The sequence below is a fragment of the Maylandia zebra genome, linkage group LG7 (genome assembly GCF_041146795.1).
Source record: "Maylandia zebra isolate NMK-2024a linkage group LG7, Mzebra_GT3a, whole genome shotgun sequence".
Classification (NCBI taxonomy): Eukaryota; Metazoa; Chordata; class Actinopteri; order Cichliformes; family Cichlidae; genus Maylandia; species Maylandia zebra.
The window spans coordinates 50,985,733-51,011,195 of NC_135173.1; the positions used below are offsets into that span (position 1 = coordinate 50,985,733).

The 25,463-nt window shown below is 41.4% G+C and overlaps 1 protein-coding gene across 2 annotated transcripts in view; it reads left to right on the plus strand.

Moving 5' to 3' along the window:
* The first annotated feature begins 33 nt into the window (after positions 1-33).
* The window catches only part of csgalnact1a (chondroitin sulfate N-acetylgalactosaminyltransferase 1a), a 39,255-nt gene continuing 13,825 nt past the window's right edge, over positions 34-25,463 (plus strand). For both annotated transcript variants that reach the window (XM_004549716.6, XM_076886620.1), the window contains exons 1-5: positions 34-340; positions 3,818-4,006; positions 15,556-16,883; positions 21,117-21,333; positions 23,351-23,452. In XM_004549716.6, the coding sequence (XP_004549773.3) occupies positions 16,073-16,883; positions 21,117-21,333; positions 23,351-23,452 (1,130 nt within the window). In that variant the 5' untranslated portion in view covers positions 34-340; positions 3,818-4,006; positions 15,556-16,072. The remainder of the gene's footprint in view (positions 341-3,817; positions 4,007-15,555; positions 16,884-21,116; positions 21,334-23,350; positions 23,453-25,463) is intronic.

Genomic DNA, 25,463 nt, shown 5'->3' on the forward strand with positions numbered 1-25,463 from the left:
TTCCCTTTTGCCTCATTAAACTGTGGAAAGCCCACAGGATCTGTTTCCATCGTGCTGGCACATCTACACGCATGGTCCTAATTACCTGTTTCCCTCGTGTGCGCTGACACAGCTGTTATCACTTTGTGCACGAAGCATCCAACAGACCTGGTGAATAATGATGCGTGTGCGCGGGCCATCTTCTCCAGGTCTTGTCTGCTTCTTAAAAAGAAGACAAGACCAGAATCTCAATTCTGAGATGAATTGAGTCGAGCATCCAGCGTCTCTTCAAGGACCTTCGTCAAATCTCAGAGGACTGTGCAGACCAAAAGATCTGAGTTTATTGATGCAAGTCTTCAAGGTAACATAACTCCAACTGCCACGTTAGATGGATTATTTATTGTTAAAATATACTGCAGTTTGCATCATTATTCCTCTGGGGAAAAGGATGAAGACGGTGCATTTCCACGGTGTGCCATGTGGTGTAGCTGCAACACCATTTATGAGTGTGAAGACTGACGGTTCAGTTTCGTCTTATTAAAGGGTGTTTTCACATTTATCTGCTTATCGCGGTCAATTGATTTTTCATCCGAGTGGGAGAGATCTGAGTAATGTCTGAGTATTTATTGATCGTGTTGAGGAGTTATTAAAAAGAGAGCCACCGGCATGGGACCCTATTTACCGCTGTTCGGTCTATTTATAAGGCAGTGCGGATGAATTTTATTCATTCATATAAAATCCTTATGTCCTTTGCGTGTAAAGGCCACTGATTTCCTGGTCCTCTAATGGCAACGAAAAGTAACTTTTCTTGTAGGCTACCCGTTAAAACATTTTGCAAGTAGCCAAGGATATACATCTAAGTGTGTAATTCCTTCAAGTTCAGAGGCAAACGCTGGACTCTTCTGTTTATTAGATATCTCTAGTTTCTACTTACTTGCTCATCCAAAATTGAATAAATAACTTGTATATTAATGCAGATTATGTTTCTAAAGTGTATCTGAGTACTTCGCCACCGCTGTGTATCGATACTCAACAAGAGAACTACATTTTTACTCCAAAGACAACAGTTTTTGCTCCGTGCCTGTCACATGATTTGGGTCCTTAGAGAGCCCCTCGGGTCACTTGTAGATGAAGATGTGGGCTACACATTTGGACTTCTTGTTGGCCTTACAAATGAAAGGCAGTAGTGTTTCCTGCTGCTGTAACGGTGTCTTGAGTAACAAGGCTGTCTTTATGAGAGGACCTTGAGGGAGGGAGGCGGAGAGCTGGGCGGACCGGCGGACCTGCACGGAGAGAGCGCATCGGGGTCAAGTTGATCACATTAGCTGTCTGACTTCCGCTCATAACCTTCAAAATAAAACTTGTTTAAAAATATATATAGTCCCCCCCCCCCCCCCTCAAAGGTTGTTGCTAGATTTAACCTGCTGTCATTCAGATTATTCATCAATCAGTAAAGTTGTCGGATTTAAAAACCTGAGGCAAGTCAGTAAGATTAATAATTACATGATAGGGAGAAAGCTTTCTGAAGAGTTATATAATAGGGTGGCCAGAAAGGTATACATGGAAAGATGAATGAAAATGTAGACAAAATTTTTTTTGTATTATCAGAGCTCTTGAGTTTAAAAACAAAAAAACTACAGTAGTGCCAGGAATATACAGATTGTTTTCCTGTTTTGAGCAATATCATAAGAAAAACAAAGCAATACGAACTCTTTTTGGTTTTCCAAACACACAGAACACAGAGAGCAACTAACAATGTCTTTCTCACTGAATGGACGGAATAAAAATAGTAAGGGTAAAGTTAAACAAGTAGACATTGCATGTGGGGGTTAATGTACAGTGAGATTTGATAAATATTTCATAATTTCATCTTTGAAAAAAACCTCCAACCTTTCACTGTTAAACTGATTTTTACATGACTTAAGGCACAAAGAAGTAAGTGGACGACTAACAGAGGAGCATGATGAGACTTTTCGCAAACAGAACGCCAGTATTTTGTACTGCAAACAAGACAACTTGAGGGGAAGGAATGGGGAAAGTTACCCTATGTTAAATGCAATTTCCCCAGTTGGCTGGGATACTTTTTTTTTTAAAATCACCATTCAATTAAAAAGCAGTAGTTTGGGACACAGTCTTCATTGCTTTTGTTTGTTTGTTTGTTTTTTGTTAAGTTGTTGCTGGTTTCCAGTTTCCAATCATGATGGCAACAAGCCACATCATCTCTTAATTACTAGCGGATCAGTACTTTGTTTTTAACGCTTAAGTTCAGTATGTAGCCCACTGGACTGTATTAAATAAGTCGTTTTCTTGGAAATGAAAACAACAACAACATTACATTGATTTAGTGGTCATTATAATGTGTTCAAAAGTTGCAAAAATAATATCATGATTCATTTCATAAATCATGACACACTGCTCTCCCAGAAGTTTCCTTTATGGGTTAAAAGTATCAGTATCGATCAGCATCGCCAATACTGGCCCTGTATTTACAGTGGGGCAAAAAAGTATTTAGTCAGCCACCGATTGTGCAAGTTCCCCCACCTAAAATGATGACAGAGGTCAGTAATTTGCACCAGAGGTACACTTCAACTGTGAGAGACAGAATGTGAAAAAAAAAATCCATGAATCCACATGGTAGGATTTGTAAAGAATTTATTCGTAAACCAGGGTGGAAAATAAGTATTTGGTCAATAAGAAAAATACAACTCAATACTTTGTAACATAACCTTTGTTGGCAATAACAGAGGTCAAACGTTTACTATAGGTCTTTACCAGGTTTGCACACACAGTAGCTGGTATTTTGGCCCATTCCTCCATGCAGATCTTCTCGAGAGCAGTGATGTTTTGGGGCTGTCGCCGAGCAACACCGACTTTCAACTCCCGCCACAGATTTTCTATGGGGTTGAGGTCTGGAGACTGGCTAGGCCACTCCAGGACTTTCAAATGCTTCTTACGGAGCCACTCCTTTGTTGCCCGGGCAGTGTGTTTTGGATCATTGTCATGTTCTCATGATCATTTTGACCCCACGGGATGAGATCTTGCGTGGAGCCCCAGATCGAGGGAGATTATCAGTGGTCTTGTATGTCTTCCATTTTCTGATGATTGCTCCCACAGTTGATTTTTTTCACACCAAGCTGCTTGCCTATTGTAGATTCACTCTTCCCAGTCTGGTGCAGGTCTACAATACTTTTCCTGGTGTCCTTCGAAAGCTCTTTGGTCTTGGCCATGGCGGCGTTTGGAGTCTGACTGTTTGAGGCTGTGGACAGGTGTCTTTTATACAGATGATGAGTTCAAACAGGTGCCATTCATACAGGTAACGAGTGGGGGACAGAAAAGCTTCTTACAGAAGACGTTACAGGTCTGTGAGAGCCAGAGATTTTCCTTGTTTGAGGTGACCAAATACTTATTTTCCACCCTAATTTACGAATAAATTCTTTACAAATCCTACCATGTGAATTCATGGATTTTTTTTTTCACATTCTGTCTCTCACAGTTGAAGTGTACCTCTGGTGCAAATTACTGACCTCTGTCATCATTTTAAGTGGGGGAACTTGCACAATCGGTGGCTGACTAAATACTTTTTTGCCCCACTGTACTTGGTATCACTTCTACTCTTAACCACGTTTCATTATCAGAAATTGTTGCTTTTAAGGATTTGTGGTTTAATTGAACAAAAATCGAATAACTAATATGAACTGGGGAGCTTTGAATAAGTGCAGGTAACTATTTTCCATTTTTAGTGCTTTTATTTTTATTTCTCTTTTTAAGCTAATGTAACTGGCTTGGATGAAAAGCTTTAGCAAAGCTTGATACATAATTAGTGCATTTTATTGTGAAGGCAGCAGGCTTCTCGTGTTCCGGTGCTGTTCTCGCTGCTCCGCGGTACAAACGCTCACACCCGCTCCTGGACAACCGAAGAGTCGTCTGTGGACCGGTGGAGGGCTGCAGGACGGTTCCGCAGCACCGGGACTAAACAAACCTCCGCTCCGCTCACAGTGGACCGGACTGACGACTGCTGGGACAAGAGGTAAGTTGTCCGCATGAGAGGACGCTGAAATACAGATGTAGCCTGTCGATAGCCGTACTGTAAAATAACAAAAGCCTAATATTTTAATAGGGAACATGTGCGGAGTTATTCTCACTTATTCTCTATCAGTGCAAATTGTTAGTTTATATTTGGATTGTCTGTAATTACAGGGTTTAGCGATCAACTTTTTGTGCGTAATTACGCCCAACTTATCAGATCATTTCCCCCCATAATGCACTTTATGGAGATATCAGGAAGAGGCAAAGAAACGTGCAAAAATGTGTCCACAATTTTGAATTTAACTTGTGTTTGTTTTTGCAGCAGCGCCTTTTCTGACATTTAATTCATCCATCCCACACTAATATTTAATACCAATGCAGCACTAATCACTGACGGGGTCCAATCAGTGACTCATGTGTAAGGTCACTCCAGACCAAAACCACATAGAGGATCTGAACAAAACATCACCCACAATGATTTCAGCTGAGCAGACTCAGATAATAAAATTACATGCAATCAGTCAAAGTGTAGGCTTCTTTCTAACAGTATCCCACTGAATCTCACTCACTCTCTCTCTCCTGCTCTCTCTCACTCTCTCTCACACACACACACACACACACACACATGCATACATCCAGTACACACTGCTGGAGGTTTTTATCACAGAAAAGGCTCTAATCCTGCTTAGTGCGCTTACTAACAAGTACCTAGCACCCTGAAATATTTGGCTTGCATGCTGGCAGAGTAGATTGTTTTTTTCCCTCAGACTTGAAGAGTGAAACTTGAGGGATTACTCAGCGTGTGAGTTTGTTTGGCAGGCAGACCGTGTGTGTGTGTGTGTGTGTGTGCTACAGGTCTGTCATGGTGTGCACTTTTTAAAAGCTGATGTGACAATAACATCAGCTTTTATGTGTTAAGTGCACGTCTGTGAATGTTTACAGTTTTGCTCTCCCATGCTGCACCATCGTGTTTCACATTTCAGACAACAGTGTCGTGCGGGATAATTAGCCATTGACATTTCAAATGCTCTGATGTAACATCCCTGCAGCACAGTGACAAATGAGATCTGATGATATTACAGTCACCCTCGCTATGTGTCTTTTGATTCTTTCAGATGGTTCCAGTCTTGAGAAAACTATTGAGTTAAATGCAGATCGCATAAATGGCACTGATTTATCGCCCTGCGTTGGTAGGGCCGGCTGACAGTTAACAGTATAAATTATCAACAGCAGATGGTGGAGCTGGTTTGGTAGCAGTTAAAGAAACCTGTTGTAACCCCTTAAAGCCAAACCACAAGCCTTCACCTTAGCCTTGCTGCGAGGTTAGAGTTGAGAAACGTCTGATGGTAATTTCTGTTCTGCGGTGTGCGGCTTCAGGGAGAACAGGGAAGTCGTGAGTTTGCCTCATAATTGTTTAGTTTTTTTTCCCATTGCACAAGAAAAGCAACGGTGAATGCGCTGCAGGTGTTTCTGGTTGAGATGAGCAGGTGTAAAAAAAATGTGGATGCGCCGGATTTCTTCATTTTCTGTCAGCTTCAATTGTTTGCCGTCTTGCCATAATCTGTTGTCATCTATTTATAACTGTCCACCTGCAACCGTCACCGTCAACAGCGGTAAGACCCGTGACACAGGGAGTGTCTCACTGTGTAAACCACGATTTATTATATTACATCGCGATTATGCAGAGGCTTACTGTGCCCTCTATGAATTGGATTGCGGTTTTCATTGTGCTTCTGTGGATGAGTTACTGCTGTCTCAGAAAGGGCAAATTAGCGGGCAATGTATATATGTGTATATAACCATCCATCCCTTTCCTTAACTGCTTATCAGATCCGGTGTTGCACTGGCTGGAGCCTCTCCTGTAATAAGGTGAAAGGCTTGCTGCTGCTGGCCGGCAGGAAGGGTGGGGGGGGGGGGACAAGTGCGTCAGATATCAGTGTGTTAGTCTGTACCGTTAATTCCCCTATTATAAGAGGTCCAATTGCACTAATGGACATTTCACATTCATAAAAAGCAGGAAAAGGTTGAAATTTCTGACATCAGTGAAGCAGAATGTGGGAAGTAATTCGATTTTTTATTTTTATTTTTTTTTAAACTTAAGAAGTGTCTGCTTTATTTTCAGAAGAGTTGCCACTCTTTATTCCCTGCTGCAATGACCCATTTTCCCCATGGGGACCATTAATGTTTAATCTGATCCAATCTAACCTAACCGTGAAGAAATGGAGCACTTGAAGAGAGGGAAAGCAGGGGGCGGGGTTGGACGGTGCATGTTAACACAGACACTTGTAGTGAAGTAGAGGCGTGTAGGCTTTTTCGTTGTTTTCGTTTTTTTTAAAGGGCCTTCCAGATGGCACGCCGACTGGAAGGATCCGGAGAAACCGGCCCCTAATGAATGGGAGGGAGAATCACCTGAGGGGACAAGAAACATCAAAGAAAGCTTTCTCTCACCTTCCTACCCTCAAACAGACTCTTTTAATCCCGACTTTTTCCTCTCTCTGCTTCATTTTCTCCTTGCAGCATGTATCTCATCTACTCGCTTAATAGTTCCCCTCGAGTTATCTGAGGATATAGTTGTCAAACTCACCACCCACTTTCTTTCCCCACTCGTTTTCAAATTTTATCTTAATTAATCTCTCCTCCTCTCCTTTCCTTTCCTCTCCTCTGCTGTCCTTCCCTAGAGGATGTTCCCCAATTTTCCAGTAAGATAGCCAGAGGGCAGGTTCAGACAGCACTGTGTGAAAAGAAGACATTCAGTGAGGCCAACAAGCACACAAACACATTAACATCCCTGCCCTGCACGGTAACAAGTATACCACTCGGCAGAGGCTTCAGAGCTAGGATGAAGGAGAGGCAGACAGTATGGAGCAGAGTTTAAGCATGCATGCTTCTGTGGTTTGTACGGTTGCTTGTAGACATCTCAGGGGTCAGTTACTCACAGACAGTTTATGTGTATGGAAGGAAAGGGCCGAGGTAGGAGGAGAAGGTTGTTTTTAAAGGATTAATATTCTCTCATATGAACGTGCTTTACAGATGAGTATATGAAATGATGGGACTTAGAGGAAGATTTAAAGAACGCAACATTTTTTGCAACCACTCATAATTGTATATGGTCAGTAAAAAGCATAGCAATATACTGAATTTTCTGATTTATTTATTTGCATACAGTAGATAAAGCTATTGCTCCTAGCTGGCCCTGGAAGCCTGCCTGTGTTGTGAGATTCCTGTTTTTTGCCTTCAATATTTAGTTTTGCTCACTGCAGCGCCAAATGTGATGGGAGGAGTGGGCACGGCTGCATCTGGGTGGGTTTACTATGAAGGGAGTTGAACACAGCCAGGCTTCCTTTGTATTAGCTGGCTCGAAAAATACCAGTCAGAGATAAAAGTGGCTGCTTTGCAGGTCATGTGGCTCTTCTTCTGCACAAAGTGATTCCTATGAGTGCACCCACTCCAATCGGGGATGACGATGATAATAAAATGGTGATAAAATTCTATAAAGAACAGTAATAACACAAAATTAAAATATGACACGTTTGCAAATAAGGCGAGAAAAAAACTGTTAATTTGGAATTTAAAGCACAGAGCGGTAAACATTTTAATTAATTTATCGCTGAGCGCCCTCTCAGTGCTGCTGTTTATTTCTGAGATGACGACTGCTCATTAGAGCCCTGAAACTTTAAACTGGATCCATTTAAACATTAATGGTTGTGTATCCTGATAACAGAGACGTTAGCTTCCCGGCACAATATAGGGAGATAAATTTTATGACTTGATAGACGTGTTGTGTGTTCCGGTAGCTGCAACTCCAGCAGTGTGAAAGAAGCTTAGAAGCAGATTTTTAAAAAAAAATATACATATAAAAACATTTATACATTTTCCCAGTCACCAAATAATACAACACACAGTTTGCACTAGTGTAACTTTCCAGCTTGGTTTAATTTGTGACGTTAGTAAAAGCGGCTTAACAATTTGCACATGTAAATGTACTCGCCCATTAAGGAATCGATATTGGACTCAACAAATGCTGTAAATAAAAGAATGAAATTAATGCAAAGTCTGACCATAGTTTGCTCCCTACCAGCTTATGTGTTCACCATAAGTTACCAGTTGGTGATTTAGGTAAAAAGAGAGCCACATGACACAGGAAACTCTGACTTTAAGCTAAACCATTAATCTTGCTTCTTAGTACACCCCTCTAGGATTCACATGGTATCGTGCTTGTGACTGTTTGTGTAGGTATTTGACTGCACCCACTGAAGGATTCTGGGCATGCAACCTACACAAACTTGCTTGTGTGCAGAGAAAGAAACCAACCGGATGTAGCTCGACATGGATTATATGACGTGAAGAAATGCAATCTATGATATGTTCAAGTTGAACGCTGATTATCTGAAAAGATTTTTTTTTTTTTTTATCATTTTATCTTGAAGACGTCAACTTGGATCCACTCTTTGAAGCTTGCCTTTCTTTCTTATTGTGGTTTAGTAACAGTGCAAATAGATAAATGAATCACTTAAAGCACATTTGTTAATGATTAATAGCTGATTAAAAAAAAAAAAAAAGTCCACTAGGTTCACCAGTGTATGAATGTGTGTGGGAATGGGTGGATGACTGGATGTGTAAAGCGCTATACAAATACAGGCCATTTACCATTTTTACAAGAAACAGTCGATCAGTCACAATCCATACAGTTATCTCCAGAGAAGTTGCCGGCTGGGTGGCAAATTTGATTGGCTGACTGGCCAAAAAAACAAAAAAAAAACCAACAAGAGCTCTGCTGGAGGACAGTTTATGCATCAGAAACTGTTCAGTAATCTAAAATTTTTTTTATAGATTGTTTTGAGAGATATTGCCGTCTGTTAAAATAACAAACCTCGGAAATATTGGAAAGTCTGGCGCTTGACTGTTTTTGTGTACAGCCGGCATTCTCTGTTTTCTCAGATTATACTGTGCTCACCTTTGTTCTAGATTGTATTATTGTTAATTAAAAAAAAAACCCAACAACTTTGCGCACCTTTTCCCGTGCTGCAACACATATTTTGGACACTGCCCTCTAGTGACAATTAATAGCTGAAACATGTAGACAACAGTTGCGTGCAGGCTCTGTGTAGACAATCACATAGGTGTGATTGTAGAGGCAGAGCTGGACTTGACCAGAGGCTCTGTAGCCACTCCTGATATGTCAAGTCATTACACTCAAGCTGTGACCTCTGAAGTCACGGGAAGTGGCATAATTTGCAGTTCCCTAAAGGTGAGTGGGTTATAATCTTCAGTGTTTAAATGACGGCGTGTTTGGAGCCTGTTACAAAACCAGTTTTGATATGATAAATAGGCATGAAAAAACATGCAAAGACAGAAACCCCCCAGCATTTGATTCAAACCCAGGACCTTTTTACTGTGAGGCAACAGTGGTAACGACTCCACCACTGTGCCTCCCTACGTCTAGCCCGCTTCTTTAAATTGTTTTAAGGTTTAAAATGAATGCATAACTCAGGGCGCGGCCACTTTGAATAATTCACGAGTGCCATTTTTCTTTGTTTGGGGATTTGTTTTTGAGCTGCTTCCTATTTGCCAAAATTAGCATTGCACAGTGAAGGACAGATAAAGGAACTAAGCTAGAAAGCCAGTGCTGTCATGAGCTGAGAGCATGAAAATATGGTCACATCTACTTTCCAAACCCAACATGGCACTAGGCAAAACAGCTGGGCTTAAGATGGGAGTCCACAAACTGTGGGGTGACGTCACTTTGGCGACATCTATCTTTCTCTCATAATCATGCAATCTGTGCTGGCATTCCTTTTATATCTTCAGTCTGGCGCTGCCACCATCCCCACTGATGTCTGTGGGGGAGTATAAACAAGCACATCTTGAAAACAGCTGAATGCGAAGTAGGGTGAGTATTGAAGTCTCTTTTTCAGAGACTAAGATTTATGAACAGTTTGCTTGTTTGTTTGTTTAGTAAAATGTGGTTTTTCAGAGCGTGTTCTGGCATGAGCATGTTAAGATTTCCCCTCATGTGCACTGTAGATCTGAAAACGATCAAAACCCAAAATGCACAAAGTAATGGAAAACAGTGGCTGCCATGAACAGGAGAGAAAAAATCTACAACTTTGAAGTGCAACTATATAATAATTCAATAGGAGATGCAGATATGAGAGATAAAAAGCTTAAATGTGCAAAAGTGCTGATAAAATCCTGAACAGTATAAGTACAGTGTCTTCTGTGTGTTTCTGCTTTACAACCACCCCGCCTGATTTTCCAGGCCATTGCACTCTCTTTCACACAAACACTCACACCCTTTGAAAAGATGCATATACTGTGAATTCCCAGTGCATATGTTTTTATGAAAGAGCGGTCTGATGGAGACAACAAAGACAGTCTGCTCTTTAAAAATGACAGCAGGGATTAAGATGCTTCGTTTGTCGCGATGTTGCGGTCACGAGGTTGCTTCTCAAATGCCTCAGGCACTTAAAGGTTGGCCTGAAGCACAGAGAGGGGCACACAAACAGAGATATGCTGTCACCTGTGTGTGATTTCTGCTTCACAAGTGTGACTGAGACTCACAAAATGGGGCAACGGACAGAGAAGAAATTCATTCTTTCTCTTCCCCCCCCCCCCCCCCATTTTTTTTTCTAAGTGCAAACTCCTGCAGCTTCAGCTACTCTCTCAATACTCGTTGCTACACTTTGCTCACACGTTATCTCCTCTCTGACTTATTTTCACAAAGATGAGCACAACACTTCTAACAGGTGTCAAGAGGAAGACAATATTTTTGATGCACAGATGCGCCTATTTCAGTAGAAGCACACACAGTGAAACAAACAGGCATAAATCCCCTGGGGACAGGAAACAGCAGCGGGAGGGGAGGAAGTGATTTTAGCGGCTGACCCAGATGCTGCTGCTGGGAATATCTCTGGTCACCAAATACTAAATCATTCTTTTTCTCGGTCCTTACTTTCTTTTCTTTGTGACAGGCAGATTATTTTTCCGCTCTCTACTAGATGTCTCTCTGCATCTGTGTTTCTATTTCCGGCATATCTAATAATGGGGACAGCACATTTATCAGCTGCGACATCTCAAAAAGTGAAGAAATGTAATGTGTTGGTAAACAAACTAGCGTTCGTATTGCCTGTAGATGTATTTGATGCATTCTGCAAAAGAAACGTGGGAAAAAGATTTCTCAAAAGAGTAGCTCAGTGTACTATGAGGACTGAAACAACCATCAGGAAACTGTTATCAGGTGTTGGCCCTGCCAAGCACTGACTTAAAGGTGGAGGTTGAAGAGACACGGTGGCAGAGAGAAAACACAGGAACTATTGTGGTAAACTTCACGGCAGGTTTGTTTTTTGGGCTGTTGAAATTGATTTATACTGAGAATCTGATCAGTTTATATGATTTCCTTTCTGAGAAACAGTATGTTTGGATTTACGGTAGATGCAGACATCTGTGGTTTTCAGGTCTCTGAAGGATCTCCACAACAAAGTTTTCTGCTAGCACAGACGAAAACTTTAAATCAAGTTAGAAATGTTTTTGAATCTATAGCCACACCTGCACATAGAGTACTTGAGGCTTTACTTGGCTAAGGGATTTGAAGCTTGAAGTGCTAACACAAGAATCCTAACAGCATCAGTGGTGATATGCTCCTTTTAAACACATGCAGTCATGTCAATTCACTTCAGTTTTATTTACGTAGCGCCAAATCACGGCAACAGTCATCTCAAGGAACTTTATATTGTAAGGTAAAGACCTTACAATAGCACAAAGAATACCCCAGCATTCAGATGACCACCTATTAGCAAGCATTGAGTGACAGTGGGAAGGAAAAACTCTCCTTTTAACTGGAAGAAACCTCCAGCAGAACCAGGCTCAAGGAGGGGCAGGCATCTGCCGCACCAGCTGAGGGTGAGGGGAGTAAAACGGGACAAAAGACATACTGTGGAAGAGAGGTGGAGATCATAATGCCTAATGATAACTAATGGCAAAGTGAAGAAGAAAGTTTTTCAGAGGACTCTGTGCAGTCCTGTCAAACTTTCAATTTATCCTTAACTGCTTTCATAGAAATTAAGAGGATGAGTAGCAGCCAAGTGCTGCTACTACTTGATTAAATGAACATCATTAGATAGACTCACAGATACAGTGTGAGTCTATCTCTGCAAAAACATTTGGTGGTTTTTTGCTGGTGTGATATTGTGACATTGTGTTAACACAATGTCACAATATCACAGTGGACCTGACCCTGCAATACTCGGAGAAACTGCAGAAAGTCCAAGAGCTGCATGCCAAACTCTGCATGCCTCAGTTAGCATGTTACATGTTTAAGTTCAGGACAGTACAATTAGAAAAAGACTGAACAAGTATGGCTTGTTTGGACGGATTACCAGAGGACAGCGTCTTTTGTCTAAAAAGAGGATCGCAGCACAGCTTAGCTTTGCAAAGCTGCAAAAGAACAAACCACAAAACCTAAGAGATCTATGCATAAACGGATGTCCACAAACCTCAATGGACTGAAGCAACGCTTTAAAGAAGAGCAGGCTAAATTTCCTCCAGAGCCTTAAGAGAGACTGATAAAGTCGCACAGAAAATGATAAATGATTGCATTAAGTAAGTAAAGGTGCTTCTACTTTCTTTTTCACAGGCCTGAATAATGTCTCTCACTATTTTACCATAGCTTGTTAGCACAGATGTAGCACATGTCAGACACATTGTGAGAATAAACATTTTATGAGCATGCGTTTACTTTAGTGCTAGATGGTAACAGGAAACTATATGCCTGTAATTATTTCTCTGCGGTGTTTTTGAGTTGAGGCCACGGCTATCCCCGTGGGGAGTCAAATAACCAGGGCTGAATCAATTCATTCATTCCGGTGGGACTCGGCGGTTTGACTGCAGGACTCTGCTTATAAATCAAAGTTACACCAGCCTTCTTTGCAGTGATGAATCTTTCTCACATACCTTTATGACTTGGAATGACCACATTGCCATAGACAACATATACTTTTGTTCTGTCAGGGGTACATTTGCAAAGGTTTCAAGAAGCTGAACCAAACTAAAATGGCGCAGGGAGAGAACAATCACCCCAGCCTTAGTCAGCTGATGGCTCAGTTGACGATAATCAATCTGCATGCTAACCTAATCACCTGCTGGCTGTAGCTTCATACTCTCCTCCCACCACGAGCTTGCATTTGACAATGCAAAGCAGCGCATTTGTTCCTCAGTAAAAACGGGAAATTGACCATCACAATGCCAGACCCAGGCACACGCTGTAATTCGTGTGAATGGCTTGTGATCACATTTACTGGCATTAGTTCGAGCGCAACTGTGCTACAGGAAGTCAAAATCATCTGGAAAAACCAATGTAATTATTTAGAGGAGGTTCCCTGCAACTCTCAGCTAATGAGAAGCTTTTGTGAACGAGCCAAAATGAACTGATTAAACTGCCATTAATGTCATGCCACATGTTTTGAAGATCCATGGCTCCATATAATGATATCATGAGGACTTTTTCTGTAATTCAAAGGACGATACTCGATGTGAGGAGCCGCAGCACGCTCTCCAGCACTAACTCAGCCACTTTTCCCCGAGCGTCCTCTCCTCAAACATTTTTTAAGTCAGCAGCGGAGGTCCTGCTGGAGAGACGCCCTGTCTGTCCTGATTCAGCCAGCTGTTAGAGCACAGTCCAGTATTCACTTCTGCCATATACTAATCCTTTCATTACGCTCAGCTTCAGGCTGTCCTGTCAAAGAGCTGACTGTGTGGGGAGTCAAGAGAGACCGGGACTGATACACAGAGATACATTTACAGATACATACAGGAACACTGAAACACCTTCCCACAAGAACATATATATGCATAGACACGCACACAAAACGTCTATTTATGCTCAAGACTTGCATTCAGACATCCAGATACACCATACTGCTGCTCACCTTTCCCACGCAGAAGACATAAAGTACAGAGTTATCGCTTAAACTTTACAGCTTGTTGTTCACCACTTAGTTTTACTTTGTGACGTTTGACGTTTTTGGATTACCACAAAACACAAAGCACGTCTGGTGCTGATCATGTCAGTGGTTGTATCTGCATTTGGCTGGTAGCGGTGAATGTTTGTCTGTTGTGTAAGATCAATTTTGTGCTGACTAAATGTTCTAACATGGCTAGATCAAGTCTTTTTGGGATGACGGTTCCTTTTTTGGGACAAGTTGTTATTTTTACCATCTGTGCCAGACAAAAAGTCATAAGATCATCACTTTTATTACAGTTTTTCTTTCGTAACATAAATCGATGGGATATTCTAACCAAGCCCACAAAATTTGTTCTAAAACGGTGGTCCAAACAACTAACGTTGCTATCCACAAAGCCATCCCAGTAAAAATGCTGCTCAAGAGCTTTTGTGAGGAAAGTTTAAATATAGTCCTCGAAAAAAACAACAATGCATAACCCATCATTCAGAAGCATGTCGAGGCAATAACATGGACTAATGGTTTTCTATATGGCTATCAGTCTCTCACATTGCTATAAAGGAAATTTGAACCACTTTTCTTTACAATGTTGCTTGTTGAGTTTTGCAAGCATTCATTAAATACATTTATTTGTCTTTGAAGGGCCTACTGCGGCACCTCAGTCCAGGTGAGGTCTGGACTTTGACTGTGTCATTGCAACACTTTGATTCTTTTCTTTTTTCAGCCATTCTGTTTTAGATTTGCTGCTGTTCTTTGTCCTATTGCATGACAATTTTGTGCCAGTTGACAAATTGTCACATGGATGGCCTCACATTTGTCTCCAGATCTCCAGATCCACATTTGCCAAATGGTGGACAAACCAGACATCTTGTGGTTAACTTTAACATGAACATGTTAAATGAGGACTGCAGAGTCGGAGATGTAGCTTTTTGATTTTTTGCAGTTTGTCTGAGCATTGCATAATCTGAGCTTTATGCCAATAAGTTCATCAATTGCATCAACAGCACCGGGCTGATAATAACTCTTTTAATTCATATGGAGAAAGTAAGGGTGTATTTACTTTACTGTCTTTATTGCATGACTGTGGAAACATAAAGAGCAATAATATGACACTACAGTCCACTTCATGTGCACATACCAATACACACACTGCAGGTACAAATAGCTGCATAGGTGTATACATATTTTCCTCTCTATTCCCTGATCTCTCTCTCTCACTCACACACACACACACACACACACACACACACACACACACACACACACACACACACACACACACACACACACACCTTAGCACATATGAACTATAACTTCTGGAGTTTCAAGCTCACGCTCCCTTACTTACTGCGTCATATCTTCAGTGACAACATTGTTTTCCAGGAGCTTTAGTCCTGAGGCAATGCTTGGTTTGGCAACTTCTTGCCACCCTAAAACTAATATGTCAGAGTAGCCTGGTCTATTTCTGATTCAGTGCATATTTAAAGACACACCCTCCAGTGTTTAGAGAAAGCTGGTGCACGTCAAAATGTTAAAAAGAATTGTTTCCAATAACTGTCCTTTCTGTCTCTCTCCTTTCTGTTTCCTTTGTCAGGAAAACAGCTTTGGAAAAAAAACAAACAGATGACTACTGAGGATTAGAGTTCTATGAATTTTTTTTCTTCTTTCTTTCTGCATCAGTCGCATTTGTATAGGAGACTATTTGGCTGAGCATTCGGATACTGGAAGGAGGACAGGAAGAGGACAACATGGACTTAGTGGGAGAGTCAGAGCAAACAGATGAGTCACTTATGAGTGACAGATGATGCAACAGTGTCTGGAACAGTTTCTTCTCACAGACCATGGAGCTAATTGGACCAAGAGAAAGGAAGAAAGTGTTTTTTCACAAGTGTCTGCCTTTTTTCTTTTTTTTCCTTTATTTTACCAGTGACACAACAGTCTCAGGCAGTTGGGAACCAATGACCTAATTCAAATTAAATGACCTCACACTGATATGTAGCCCGCCTCCTCACCGGGTGATGGAACATAAACACAAGTCAGACATCATTAAGGCCAGAGTGTGTGAGGTTACATGATACCTCTGTGGGTTTAACCAGGAGGAGTGAGTTTTGATGTTGCGTGCAGTGATGTTACGGCGCGGACTACTGTTGTGGGTGTCCCGTGTCGGGGGGCTTCTGGTGCTCCTCTGCTGCTCACTTTCACTCCTTTATGTGATGAGATGCAGCCCGCCATACTCTAATGACCCTCCACTGAGTCATATATTACCCCACGCTGGATCTAATCATCCCAGCTTGGGAGGCACGAGGCCGGAGACCGGAGCGGGAGCCGCTGGGGTCGGAGGAGCTGGGCCTGCCCACAGCGGCGGTCCTCCGAGTGCCCACTCTTACCAGGTGCTCCTCCAAGAACGTGAGGAGCAGCACCGCCTCCACATCTCCTCCTTGAAGAAACAGATAGCTCAGTTGAAAGAGGCATTGCAGGAGCGCAGTCAGCAGTTGAAAGGAGTACAGGAAAGCCTGAAAAGAGCCAATGGAGGCCCAGCAGAGGGGCAGGAAGGAGGCGCTGCCTCACAAGGAGGTGGTGTTGGAGAAGCTCAGGTAGCCAAGAGCCAGCCGGCGGACCTACAGGAGTTCCTGAAGGCCCAGCTGTCAAAAGCTGAGGTGACCTTCGGCATCAGGTTGCCCAGCGAGTACGCTGTAGTGCCATTTGAGAGCTTCACCCTGCAAAGAGTATACCAGCTGGAGATGGGGCTGACACGTCATCCGGAGGAGAAGCCTGTGAGAAAGGACAAACGAGAGGAGCTTGCGGAGGTCCTAGAGACGGCTCTGCATAGCCTCAATACGCCTTCATCTGAGCAGGACCGCAGGAGTGCAGTGGAAAAGGCCCAAGCTAGCAAAGTCTACACACCATCTGACTTCATAGAAGGTGAGAGTATGTTAAATCTCAACCCAATCTCCTGAAATATGTGTTTATCTGCAAATATTTTATCAAAGGTAAACGTGTATGGTATCAACAGAAGCATCAAAGTCTCAGCTTAAAGCTTAAAAGTTGCACCTTTTGAAATGTGTTGGTTGCAGCGGTATGGCACAACTTTTACTTGAAGGGTGAATGTTTCTACTTCAAGTTTCACTACAGCTCAGAGTGTTTGCAGACAAGGCGGCGTCTTCCACGCAAGCTACAGAGCAGCCAAAGCAATCATAAGGAGGTTTTTGTTGTAGCACCTTCTTTGCACCCAGCAACCAACCAATACCAGTGACAAATACCCACAGTGCATCGCTGTAAAGGATAGCGCCACACTGGATTTGTAATGCAAGATAATATGAGGGCCAGCAACACAATAATCATCCTATTTTTTTATTGTTATGTAATTGTATTTGAATGTGCTAAATTGCCCTGCTACTGTTGGCTACTGGGATATTGTATAACTAATATATAATTAAGTTTCTTAAGAGCTACTTGGTTGTGTTCTGCCGCTGATTTCACTCTTTGCCTTTGAATTTAACAAATTACACATTAAATAATTAATAATAATAGAATTAAATGCATATTTCTTTTTGACACTGTGTTAAATCTAAACTCCACTAACCACATTTGTTTTACTGTCAACAGCGTTTCTCCTCAGAACACAATTACTCTAATATCTTCTGCTATCTTGCTTTACCTTTCTCTCCTTTTCTTTTGTCAACATGAATCCCTGGAAGGTCAGAAATATGTGTATTTGTGTAAAACCACAGTCATTATATCCTCCTAGTTTGTTCTTCTGCAGCTATGATCATAACCTCAGGAAATGAGCACAGCTGCTGCTCAATCACAGCGCAGGATCTCTTCAGACACGGTGTTTTAGTGTGTGTGCCTACTCTTTGAAGGTCACTATCTTCACTGTGTGAGCGGGTGGAGGTTTTAAAGAGAGTGATGGGGCACCTAGCTCTGTAGAAATGAGCCAAAGGTCACCATGTGGAGCTCCATGCATCTGTGTTAGCTTGTGCGTGGTCCTGTGCAATCTAGGTCTGTGTTTATGTGGTTGTGGCTTTAAAGGATGTGCGTGCATTTGTGCATCTGTTTGTGTTCACGCAAGTGGTCTCCACATTTCTTTAAGTCAGCAGCAGGGAAATGCAGTTTTTTTGAAATGAAATGGAGACACTCGCTCACATCTCTTGGGCTTTTTTCCCTTTAATGGGCTTGGACATCGATTTTAGGTGATTCTCGAACAAACAACGTTTTATCCAACCAGTCAGACAAGTGAAAGCCAGTTTAGATAGCCAGACTAACACAAGCATCTTTGGGGAGTTTGAGGGCTGCATTAGCAATCTAGTGAGCTGAAACTGTACACAAACACTAGAGGTATGCAAAATGAACTTGCCAGCAACTATGTTGTGGCCTTAGAAAGAGAAAAAGAAGTGCAGTTAGACTAAAAAGACAGAGACAGGAAGTGGCGGCACTCAGTCTAAATAGTTTAACGTATTTACTAAATGAAAGATTATGGTGTCCCTTTGGGAAATGAGGCCTTGGCTCACAGGAAGCAGGCCAATTTAACAGGAAGGCCTTAATTCAAGCTGCTATTAGGCAAAATCTATGGCCGCAGAAATCCCTCTGTTCTCTTCTTCTTTTGACATCAGTAGTATTTTGACTCTCTTCCATCTGTCTGTCTGTCTTCTGTCTTTGAACACCAAATGCCTCTTTGCAGGAATGAGTTTTTTCGCATTCCAATTTCCAATTTTTTGTTCCACTAGCCTCATGGGGTATGTTTGCAAGCAGTAATCTGTTAGTAATGTCAGAGTAATTGGAAAACAACCTCTCTATGGGGAAACAAGCTGACATACAGCGTCCATCAAGATAACTGACAGACACCGTGGAGAATGTGTGTGGTTTACGTGGCCTCATTGCCTTATTTTTTCCACACAAATCATATCAGTCCAGTAAAGAAAGTATTGATGACAGAGATGATATTTGTAAAAAATAGGATTCCATGAAAAAAAATGAAATATTTTACATTTAAAAACTAGAGATGGAAAAATATTTTACTTAGCGCACAGAATTCTTATGGGGAGTCAAAAGAAAGATGCACTGTGGAGAAACCAGGAAAACAAAATTATTACGTGAACTCAAGAACAAAATTTAAAATCTGCCTTTGATTCTGGATTGTATTATATTGTCAGCAGTTACATTAGAAGTGTGATATCACTCTTTTACCTGAGGGATGAACATAGAGCTAGAGCCATTTCCTGTTAGCTAAGCCTAGCTTAAACACACACACAAAAAAAAGGTTTTTAGAAGTGCTCCCAAGACTCCAAATGACCTCAGCAGGTAGAGTCTGCTCTGACCCTTATCCTGTAAAGAGCATCGGTGTGCTCCAGTCTAGTTTATTATTCAGGTGAACACCCAGCTACCTAAAAGAGTCCACTATCTCAGTATCCACTCCCTGGATGTTCACCGGTGTCAGTGTGGTGGGTCTGCGTCTCCGGAAGTCCACCACCAACTCCTTTGTTTTCCTGGCTTTGATCAGCAGGTGGTTATGCTGACACCAGTCTACAAAGTCCAGAGTCCACTGTCTGTACTCTGAGTCGTCCTCACCTGTGATGAGGCCGACTATGGCACACTAGCTTCAAAATGTGGCCTCCTTGTTTGAGGCTTTATAATTTACAACTTACCCTCCTAAGTTTTTTTGTGAACTTCAATCAAACCTGGTAATTTACTTTAATAAGCAGACAGATTCCTATAAATATGACACTTTTTTCAGTACATGCTTACATCAGTAAAATTACCCCAAAAAAACAGACTTTAAATTAATATAAATGTAAAATAACATGAAACTAAATAAACATTTTTTTAAATTGAGAAAAAAAAAAAAAGCTAAGCCTAGCTTAAACACTGCAAGCAGATGATAATGGCAAATCAGCAGAGAAACAAAAGCAGCTTTCAAATAATTGAGAAACTGAAATGAAAATTATTTAAATGAGTCCCGCAAATTCTTAGTGTACAGGGTGGGCTATTTATATGGATACACCGTAATAAAATGGGAATGGTTGGTGATATTAAAGTCCTGTTTGTGGCACATTAGTATATGTGAGGGGGCAAACTCCTTAAGATGGGTGGCCATTTAGAAGTCGGCCACCTTGGATACAACGTGGATAATTTTATTCTTTCATGAGTTATTTACAAGTTTCTCGTTGTTCACAGCCATTGACATGTTGAAGAGGTTAACACGTGAGGAGCGGATCGAAATTGTGTTGATATCTGGTGAACGCAGTAACCGGTTCAAAAAAGCGCCCCTCTGACAGCTAAACCCATCTGTTCTCTGATTGGATTGTTACATTTGTGATTGACATGACATTGACCAATCAGATGAAAGGAAGAAAAATAGGGTCAAAATTCATACTTGTAACTTGCAGGGTTTTTTTTGGCTAAGTCCACACACAAATCTTTTTTACGCACACACAAATTTTGTTTACACATACAAATCCTGATTTACAAGTACAAAATATTTATGACCACATTTTGAGCCCATAGATTCTGGGAAATGCAGTTTTCTAATGAAAAATACCTGTTAAATGCTCCCTTTTGGCAGAAAATTAAATCTATAATTAACAGCTCTCACTAAACATGTGGCTAACACTTAAATCACTTACAAAATAACCAAAATGCTGTTATCAAACAATACATGTACATGGTCCAGTAAGCTGGGGTGTTTACATGATATTCAACTGGTACTAAGATGCCCAAGGTGTGTCAAGAAACTAGGCCCGAGGACCGTTATCCACCATCTGTCTGAACCTTTGATAGAAGACAAAAACCTTCGAAATTCTTACCCTGCCATCTGAAAGTCTCAGCAGAAATCGAGGCACCACACTGGGTAGTCTTTTTCTAATCTTATTTGTCCACTTTTGGTGAGCCTGTGCCAACTGCAGTCTCAGTTTACTTTTCTTACCTGAAAAAAGTGGTATGGATCATCTTGAACATGTTTACACATTTCAATTAATTGCGTCTATGCCATTTGATTAGCTGATTAGATATTTGTAATAAGAAGCAGTTCAACAGGTGGATGAGTGAGCATATAGTGGAAAACAATTACACCCTTACTGTTTTATAAGAAGAAACAATGATGTTGACTGTATTTAACTTATCTGCTCCTGATTTCATGCTCCAAATCTCCCCCGCCAGGTATCACGCGTACAGAAAAGGACAAAGGTACGTTGTACGAGCTGACCTTCAGAGGGGAGTCAAGTAATGAATTCAGACGCCTGGTCCTCTTCCGGCCCTTCGGACCACTCCTGAAGGTGAAAAACGAGAGAGTGGACACAACCAATGTGCTCATCAACATCATCGTCCCGCTCTCCCGACGCACGGACAAGTTCAAGCAGTTCATGCACAACTTCAGGTGAGTTAGATGTTTTGACCTGCAAAGTCGACAGACAGTTGCACCCCTATAAATTATTCGTGGCGGCTCTTTCTATCGCATGTTACTAATTCAGAAAAATGCGATACTCAGTGTTATTCAAACCAAGTTTCAAACTTTAATTAAGGATCAACCAGACAGAGACAGGGGCTGAGGAGATTAGAGGGAAGAAAATTAACATCAGAGCGATTTTATTTTTACTTTTTTTGGGCATGTAATTAACATTATTGAAACTGCATGCGTTGTCTTATCAGTTAATTTATTTTGCTGCTGGTAGGCATAATCTGAATATAAACAAATCTGAGAGACTTAAAATGACTCAGACCAGAACATGAATAAAGATGTTCTCGGTGATCACAGCCATTTTTGTCACCTCATTACCATAGGGAATCTATTTTCATACACACTTTTAACGCGTATGACTAACACCTCAAACACACCGCACTGTAGCTTCAACCACACGTAGAGCCAAGCGGGTGCACGCATGAGACAAAATCACAACAGATTTTTTTTTCTTTAAGAAAAAGGGTCAGGGTTAATGGAGTTTTCTAAGGTGAAAATAAAATGAGTCATTTCCGTAATTTTCGTAATAATTCACACTCACAGCTATCAAATCTAATCACCTGAGAGCAAAACATGCTTGGTTCAGCCCTGCAGCCCGTCAAAGCTGAGGAAATGTCTTCCTTAATGTCTGTGATTTATTGTGCTGCTGCTGCTGCTGCTGCTGCTGCTTATCACAGCTCTTTTTACATGGTAAATCCTACTTTAGTGGCAGTGTTGCAGCCCATTAAAATGCCCCCCTGGCAGACCAGCGGTACTTGATATACAGCACGGCAAGAAGTGTACTTACTTGAAAGACTTGGGGAGTCGCTGAGCAAACACTTCACCCTCATCTATTATAAAAGTGCACTGAGTAAGAGAATAGTGTGTGTGTGCGTGCGTGTGTGTGTGTGTGTGTGTGTGTGTGTGTGTGTGTGTGTGTGTGTGTGTGTGTGTGTGTGTTCGAGATAACATTGGGTAAATCCAAGCTTATTATGAGTTCTTTGTCCACAGTTGGAATTGAAAATATGCTTAATATATTAAAAGGAAAGACTATGGAGATAAAAAGTCCTGCTTATGAGATTTGTTTGTATGCAGGCAGATTTTTAAATTGATTTCTTGCTTTTTACACACTCAAATAATTAAGAGATGGGTTTTTGTCTGCTCTGGCCCCAGCACAGAATTAGACTGCCTCATCAGATCCCAACAAAAAATCAATTTATTCCAATTTACTTCTAGACCAACATTTATAGAGGGCCTTTTATGCGACAGCGTCAATAATTGCAGCAAAAATGTTGGCTCAATATTCCCCGCACATTTTATTTTTTTTCAAGCATTTTTTCCTCATGTTGTGTGCTATGAATGCTATGAATCGCCTGCCCTAACGTCCCTTTGGGGAAGATGTTGACAAACTGCGTGTGCACATCTGCGCATTTGCATGCGTACCTCGTGGGAGAGGTGAATTATCTGCAGCGTGTGCTTGTGATATATTTGACACGTCTCCATCAAAGAGCTTTCAGGCATCTCCACCTGGTGTCTGTTTTACTCACAATAAGAGCTTCCTCTGTGTGTTAATACGGGGTCAAAATGGGGGGAAAGCCTTGAATACAGATACAAACGATAAATTTTATTTCCTTTTTTAGAATAAATCATCAGGAAATAGTGAATGTTTAGGTTCCAAGATCCAGTATTCAGTCTGCTGGCCAAAGCCCAAAGAAATTCAGCTTTATAAAGCAGAAATCAGAAAATACTTGGCTCTTATGATGAACTACTTAAGCAGCTATTCATTTCATTATTACAGTTGTTGTGTTTTGGCACTGCATGGATAGATCCTCCAACCAAAGCTGTATTTTTAAAACCCCTCATGTCCTCTTCCTTCCTGCACACCCCCAAATCCCATTCTCCTCACACACTTTCATCCTTAATATCGCTTCCTTTGCATGTTTGTGTTTATGTACAGGGAAGTCTGCGTGCGTCAGGACGGCCGGGTCCATCTGACGGTGGTGTATTTTGGGAAAGAGCAGATGAGCGAAGTCCAGAGCACTCTGGAGAACACATCCAGGTGGGTTGGAAGTGGAGCCAAGAAGTGGTCTTTGAATTATAATTCCCAACACAAGAGTATGAAATGCAATTTACGTAATGAAGTGAACGCAGCCCCAGCCGTGTACCCGCTTTTGGAACGTGCTGTAGAAATGTTTCCACTGTTTCAACTCTTACTCTATAAACATTTCCTTGGTGCACAAAGCGCACACACCTCCTGGCTCGCCATTCTGCCACAGCCAGTCATCTGTCTGATAAATAATAGAGCAGTGTGCCACCCATGCCGGGTAGCTGAGAGCTACCAGCCAGCACAGATAAATTACAACAAGCCTGTGATCCTGCTGCCCTCTCGCACGGACACCCACATCTCTCGGAGAGGGATCGCTGTCGCCCAATCGGGAGTCAGATCCGCTGCGCCGCAGATTCCCTGAGGGGGTTGCTATGGTGACACTTGTCGTTTCCCCAGCCTCGAAGGTTTTTGTGTGGCCTTGAATCAGTAGGACTATCACCGGGATCACACAGCGTGTCTTTGTCTCACCGTGCTGAGAGGAAACCGTGGAGATTTAAAAAAAGATAGCATTGCACGGTCTTAAAGCAAAGTGTCAGATCAAGTGTAGAGAAGGCAAATTTAGAACCTGTGAATGTGAAAGGCAGACACAAAAAACATACAGTTAACCCGAGGCCTCATTGATTTTAGTGTGGGAGCCTTCTTAAATAAGTGACAGTGAAAGTTTGTACAAAACAGAAATTGAAAAGAGTTGGAGCTGAAGGTGCAGTCTGGGAAAGAACGGCATTAAATAAACTGGAATTTCCGGTAGTTTTTCTGCTTTGAACTTCCATCTCTTTGTACTCTTCTCATTCTACTGTATTCCTGAGCTGTGTGGAAACATATCTGGGTGTGAATCACTGGGTGTAATCAAGCCTGCACTCCTCTTCCCTTTTATCTAACATTCAGGCTGAGGCTGAAATGACTGGGAATTATCATGGCTTGTTGTTCTCGTATCTGGGATCTGACACAGACAGACTATGCACAGATACAGTCAAATGTAACCTGCTCTTTAGCTTGCAAGGAGAGGTGCACGTCTGTATGTGTTGCTGCAGGTAATGATTTATTTTTAAGAGTTAAGCATTATTCTTTTTTTTATAAGCGGACTGGAGTCTATAAATGCCAAGTATAGTGACAGAATTACATCCCAGCTCTAATCTGACACTTTAACTGTTGTCACCCATTTATAGCGTACATGAATGGACTGGTGTTGGAAATTAGCTTTAACTATATAATACCCTGCTCACTGCTTTTAAAACTGTCAGGGTTTTTTTGTTTTTGTTTTTGTTGTACAGCTATAAAGATTAGATAAATTTACATAAACTAGTACATGGCCACGCAGCAGTATTGTTTGCTGTGTTTGTGCAGTTGTTAAGCTAATCACTATGAGAAAAGTCAGAAATAGCAGTGGTACTTCCTGTTTATATAAATAAATAGATAAATATAGGAGTCATTGTGTGCAAAATGGATTTACGTCTGTGTAATTAAGGGACCACATCAACCAGTCGTTGTCTGGTTGTCTAAAAAAACAAGTGTATTTGTTGTACAGTCATCATCCAAACACTGCCCACCCCCATTAAGTGTGTAATAAATTATTGGTATAATAACTGTCATCATGATTGCATAGATGTAGTGATATCTATGGGTAAACCATGAATTCTGTATAGCTATATTTTAGACTTTTCATATAGTCTATAAATACAGTGAATATAGTAAAATGATGTTATACATAGGCAGACAACTATTCTCACTCACATACACACCTGTTGCCAATTTAGAAGCACACATTTACCCAACATGCAAATGCAAAGGTGCAGAGAGAACCCAGGCACTGGGAGAACGTGTAAACAGCACACAGAAAGGCCAGCCAAACACAACACATTCTTGTTATGAGACTATAGTGCTAACCGTCATGCCACTTTGTCATGAAATCAAAATGACACAATGCTTTTATAAAGTGTTATAGATGCATAATTACTATAAATGC